Source organism: Xenia sp. Carnegie-2017, unplaced genomic scaffold, assembly GCF_021976095.1.
Source record: "Xenia sp. Carnegie-2017 unplaced genomic scaffold, XeniaSp_v1 HiC_scaffold_19, whole genome shotgun sequence".
In the NCBI taxonomy this organism is placed as follows: Eukaryota; Metazoa; Cnidaria; class Anthozoa; order Malacalcyonacea; family Xeniidae; genus Xenia; species Xenia sp. Carnegie-2017.
In genome coordinates, this window is record NW_025813481.1 from 8,159,717 (window position 1) to 8,166,358 (window position 6,642).

The 6,642-nt window shown below is 34.8% G+C and overlaps 1 protein-coding gene across 1 annotated transcript; it reads right to left on the reverse strand.

Moving 5' to 3' along the window:
• Positions 1-3,698: 3,698 nt before the first annotated feature.
• On the reverse strand, positions 3,699-4,772 carry LOC124439408 (lipase-like). The gene has a single exon (XM_046989633.1). The coding sequence runs from the start codon at positions 4,770-4,772 to the stop codon at positions 3,699-3,701; it is 1,074 nt and encodes a 357-aa protein (XP_046845589.1).
• Between the last annotated feature and the right edge of the window lie 1,870 nt (positions 4,773-6,642).

Below are 6,642 nucleotides of genomic sequence, written 5' to 3' on the forward strand. Positions count from 1 at the left end.
TCAACTATCAAGTGTACACTGCATGAAATTTTGTGCAAAAGTATTCCAAAATAGGTGGCAGAAGTCAATTTTGGAATACATCGAATTTTTGTAGAACTCCTTTCCTAAACTAAAAAGCGAGGAACTCTCTAATTTAGTTAGAATATTGCAAATTGCTTGTGTTGTGTGTTTATATGTGATTTCTATCTGGATATTTATACTTTTGGCATAATCAAAATCTTTAACTGATCATCAACCGATCGAAGAATTGAAGTCAATGAGTTTCGTCTTTCTAAAACATCATTTCATAAATGATACCAAGCCTAAAAACGAGTAAAAATAATTGGTTACACTTACCGTAAGAAACGTCAGTTCACCATGGTATGCCACGTCGTTCTAAAAGAGACACAAGCGACAAACTTGTTAGATTTGATGAATCATAAAAACACTTATAGTCCTGACTTACACTTTTTATATCTTCTCGTCCTCCGCATCTGAAATGTACTTATGAACAAGTTAGTGGTATGAAAAAACAAACGAACATGCAAAACAAAACAAACAAACAAACAAACAAACACATACCGCTGTTTTAAGCAGCAACTGTTGCCATGTAAGAACAACTGTAAGAATAATAAAACGTAATAAGGCAAGCTGTTGAAGTTCGCGTGCTTCGTAAAACCAGTGTTTGCTGAAGATCTGTTGAAATTTCTATCGAAACTCGTACTTTAAAACGATTAGTTGAGAAAAATGTAAACTGGAAACATTTACAGGAAGACTTACTTCGATGATAACATGAAATTACTGTCTGCTGTTTTAAAATGTATGTGTTCACAATGTTTTGACAGCTATGAAGACACTTTTATAACATCCCTCAATGTTATAACAGTGCCAATCATAAGTACAATAAAACGACTAAATAATAAATGTCGACAGGTTTTTTGACTTATACGATAATCATTTCAAGTTCAAATGGATCAAATATAAAGCATTTTGTAATACTCTGCCAGCGTATTGCAATTTCCTCTTTAAATTCATTAAACAATTGTAAGTTGAATTTCATTTTAGAGTTAGTTTTGAATGTTCACAAGAAGCACCCCATTTTAACATGTTAACACATTATTCAGTGGTATAGATTTAATCCTAAATCTCCAATTATTTACTATAACATTGATATCAGAATATACAAATAGACTTTGCAATATATAAAATGAAAGCATTATTTCACAGAGGTATAGTTCTCTGCTGGTCAATCCGGAAGAATTGATATCGAGGATGAGGAACAATCTTTTGCGTCGAAAGACAATCTATTTCTTCCAGTTGCAACATCTTTACAAAAACTTTATAGTCTAGAAATAAAGAAAATAAGTAGTTTGAGCCTGGGAGTATCGTTACATGTTTGTGCACGTAGATCGTCCAGGTAAATAGAGTCCTGAGAAGGACTGTTGTTGATGATGTTGACTGACGTTTCGACAACTTTAGCGATAGTGCTTTGATAGTTTTGTACGTTACAGAAATTCTTGATAATTTAATATGGCATTTTGATCTAACATTTCAGTATGTATGTTAAACGTCATAGTTTTGTTTTGTTTATACGGTCTTATTTCAAAGTTTTTAATGATATCACTATCTTGGCTGCCATGTTTTCTTCTTATCTTCTGCTGTTCTCAATGAGCCGTTCATTATGGCGTTTGCTTTGTTCGATTTAATACGAACTTCTCAACTAAAGGTTTCATTCGAAAGCATGGACACCCAAGTACGATTTTGATGTCTTTGGAGCAGTTTTCGTGCAATTCTAAAGTTACACAAGAAGGTGTTGTCCTTCGTCTGACCTGTCTAGCGAACACTCATGGTAAATACCACAGTAAAACACATAATTAAGTTCACAAAATGAAATAAGGCCCTGGCAAAGCGACAATAAAATAATATAATAAACAAAGACAATAAGCGAAGATTAGCTTCGACTTAAGCACAAGCATAAGCAAGACTAAGCACAAACCGAACAATAAACAAAAGGAAATTTCGGTTTCTTTGTCTTTTAAGTCTCGCGAAAATAAATAACTTAAGATTTCTCGCTTATGCTTCTTTTACTACTGTGGAGTCCAGTTTTTGAGTATAGATGGTTGTAAGCATTACATGCAATCTTAATTACTTTACAAATACCCGCTTTCTTCAAAACAATTTAAATTCTTCCATTCAACTACAACGTAAACTTTAGCTAGACATCTTTATAATCGTAATTTAGATATTACCGCCTAGAATCATGCTCCAACACCAAGATCTTCCGAAAGATCAATCAAATATCCACATTCTTTTGAGATTGACAAAGAACTTCTCTTCTCTTCAGCAAAATTGAGAAAACACGCAGTTATCCATGGCTGATCTCTTCAAAAGAGACCGACTCTGTATCATTTGCCTTAAGATCGCCACCAACCGGCAAACTTTTCATCAACACAACACAGCAAAAATCTTGATTACTACAACTACACGTCCTCACACGACAAATATCAATCAGAGAACAGCACACACGCAAGTTGCTGAAAATCATTTCAACTCTATCCACCTACCAGAGTTTTATTGATTGGTTCGAAGTGAAATGAAAAGCAATACGTCAAAAATTATAAATCTAAAGAGCGAGAGATATTGTTTTATCTATACCAAATTTGAAAACACATTCATATAGGTGTGCAAGCACAACGTACCATTCCCATTGTAGTGAGAGAACAATGGAATGTTCGCCATGTTTGATGAGATTTGCATTGTAAAATCATAGAAATTATAAATGATACTTAAAACATAGAGATTATAAATAAGTATTATTTATAATCTGATTAATCTCTATGTTGTAAATAAGGAAAAAGCTTTGTTAAAATCATCCAACATGGCGGCCATGACGTAACTTGCACGCCAAGTGAGAACTATATACGAACAAATGACATTGCCATTTTTGTGCTGGTGTGGAGTTTTAAAAATACGTACGCGATGTATGCATAGCTCAACAGAATACTAACTACATCATAAAAAACATTTGATAAAAAACATTTTGTAAAGTCTTTAGTGAAGTCCCAAGATTATTTTCTTTAAAATTCATGGTCATTTTTGACGTTCTGTTAAGTCCACACGGCACCGTAGCTATAAAAAACCGAAACACAACGCTTTCGGCGTGCAAAGTATATTATTCGCACAAATGAGATCTAATTCATGTTTGCGATCACAAGCTAAACCTATACCCGTCAATTGCTTTAGAATTCTTGTCGATAAATGTTGCCAAATATCATTTGGGAATTTGAATTTCATACTTCATAAGATGTGCATATAGGTTCTTTTGATCACAGTTTTTAGTAAGTTTCTACTATCTACTATTTAAACGACAGCAATTTACTTATTGGAATAACCAATCATTCAATCATTCTATTTATTTAGTAAAGATTACCAAGTTTATAAAAAAATCATTTAAAAACAAAGACATAAAGTCAAGGTTCTACCACAAAAATTCTAAATCAGCATTGCAGTTGGATACGCAGTCAAACCTGTCTAAAGCGACATTGTATAAAGCGGACATCCTGTATTATGCAGATTATTCCTTGAGTCTAAATTTAATACCATATAACTAACTCGTAATAACAACATCTCTTTCTAGCGGACACTAGTCCGCTTGATGCAATTTTGGTTGTAAACAGTTACATTTTGCAATCAAAAAAATGGACGCTTCGTTTACTTCATTAAATTGCAAGATAATTAATCATCGTATGATCGTTGATGCTTGTTCTTACATGCGTGAAATCTTCGTATAGTGGAAACTCATAGCAACTTTTTCGACCGACGCAATGAATTTCTTGTCCAACATGCCAATATCCTAATAGTTTCGGAGGAAGAACCGAAACATAGTCGTTCTTGAATGTCACTCTTAGATTCAAGCCGTTCAGAGTATTGTCGACATATTCAGAAAATTCTTTGTTACCAAGCCTGGGTGAGCCATAAGTTATTAAATCAACATGATATCCAGCCTTAGCCAAATCAACTGCTGCAAACGTTGCCAATGCTCCACCAAGTGATTGACCTGTGACAAGAACTGTCGAGTTTGAATGAACATGAGATAAAGCTTTTACTTTTGAAAACATCTGCTGTTGCACTGAGTAATAAATGTTAGAAAATCCAGTGTGTACTTTGCAGTTTTTACAGCCCCGATATTTTTTTCTCAGAATATTGATGTTGCGAAACCAGTCATTGATATCGTCCGTGCCTCGAAAAGATACAACAATCGTATTACCCTGGTACTTTACGAAACCTTGAATATCATTTTTCTCGTCGACCAATCTCGAGTCGGCAGGTTCAACGTCTTCGTAAGCTTTGGCCGCATATTTCACGGAATTGCGAATTGCCAACATTGTTTTGTTGCCGGGTACTACAGGGCCAGTTGACGGACAAAAGCTACCTGATGGGCAAATTAGGCAAAATGTTTTACCTTTCTGGTCTTGATATCGTCCTTTACGACAATTTTTAGGTGATTGATTTTTCCAATAACAATAGTGACCAACTGGACAAATGTTGCACTTTGACTGTCCAGATTGAATATTGTATTCGCCATCTTTACACCGTTTGCAAAATGTCTGTCCTCTTTGATCTTGATAATATCCTTTGCCACATTTTATCGGCGATGCACCTTTCCAATAACAATAATGACCAACTGGACAAAGTTCGCATTTTGTTTGTCCATTTTGAATATTGTATTCGCCGTCCTTACACGATTTGCAAGATGTTTGGCCCTTTCGTCTTGATATTTTCCTTTGCCACATTTTAATGGAGAACTACTAAACCACGTCCACGGACAATAATGACCAGCGGGCGCATCACAAGCTGAAGACTGACAAGTCTGCACGAAAAACATCGAGCTCAAGAAAAGTACGAAAAACGTCATTTTTATCATTCGAGATGAAGGAAGACTTGCGAAAATGTATAGCATCTGCTATTTATAACCTCTGGATACAATAACAACAACTGCTCTAATTACCTTTTCAGCTTCAGAATGGATCACGTAGTATCCGTTTTGTGTCTTTGTCCCTTTCCTGTATGTCTTCGTGCATTTTTCACATAACGCACGGTAATAAAAACCTTTGTCTTTCAACTAGATACAATGAAGGGAAAACGCAGCGGAGCATTGAGATTATATTCAAATTCAATTCGGGATTGTTTTGTAGATTTTTATTTTTAAAAACTCTCGAGATTTTTTATCATAATGAGTTAGCTCTATAGAAACAGAAATCGCAGTTTGTACATAGAGCGCAACAAACAACTCGTCTTTCTGTCGGGAACCCTAAGGACGATAGTACGAAAATGTTGATTTAGTATGAAATCTTGGGTTATTTTGTCAGCTTACAAAATCACAGTTTCCAACGCTGATTTTAACTTTTATGATGCTTTTTTCTAAGAATCTTGATATCGTTGCACTAGCCTTTCATGTCGTCGGTACCCCGAAAAAAATTGCATTTTTCTCGTACTTGACAAGGCCACGGGTACTATGCTGTCGTCGACCAATCTCGAGTCAGCAGGATTGACGTCTAGGTATGCTTCAGCATCTTTCACAGTATTGAGAATAGCCCACAAAGTCTTGTTGTTGGGTACTACAGATCCACTTGACGGACAAAAACGACCTGATGGGCAGATCAGGCAAAATATTTGTCCTCTTTGGTTTTGATAGGGTGATACCGTCCTTTACGGACACACTATAGGCGACCTTCTCATCGAATAACAATGGTGACGCAAAGAACAAATGTTGCATTTCGATTATATAGTTTGATTGTTGTATTGATCATTATTACACCATTTGCAAAATGTTTGTGTTTAGTTTGTGTTTCTCTTCATGACTCTTTTAGTCATAGTAATAAACTTTACGCTTTCGGTAACGAACAAGAAAGTAGCGAATTAATTTTATTATTTCACAGAGCAATACTTAACTATTTATAGTGTTCTTCAAAAATAACAAATATTATATAATAGGTCAGAATAGTTCCTCTCTATATAAATATAATCTGTATAAACTACTCGAGGAAACACAACTGACGTCATTAAGGTGTGAACCGTGTAGGAATAGCTACATTGGTATATTAAACTGCGTGCATACAATTTCCTTTTACGTATATTGATAATTCTTATGGTTAAACTCAGGTTAGTTTATGAGGTATGAATTGGGATGTACGCAAGTAAACGTAACTGCACACATACAATTTCCTTTTCCATATGTTGATAATTCTTGTAGTTAAACTTAGATTAGTTTATGAGGTATGAATTGGGATGTACACAAGTAAATATAACTGCACACATACAATTTCCTTTTCCGTATATTGATGTATTTTAATAGTTAACGAGGGTAGCCAAACACCCCTACTTGCTCATCAACAAAGAAATTTGCATAAAGCTAATAAATGCACGTTTTTATCCATACTTTATGCCCGTATGGAATTAGCATAGTGACGGGCATTGCAATCATCTAAATACGTCAATTTGTAAAGGACATCATAACGTTGAACGCAACCATTTCAAGTCCAAAAAATATTATACTCATGCTAAACCAGACAAATTGCATCTTTGAAACATTCCTTAGAAGTATAGCACTGTAAAAGACAAATTAAATGAACAAATACCTGGACATCGTGATAAGCATCATAA

Excerpts from the sequence above, each read along its gene's own strand:
- LOC124439408 (XM_046989633.1), bottom strand. The coding sequence starts at position 4,772 with ATGTGGCAAAGGAAAATATCAAGACGAAAGGGCCAAACATCTTGCAAA.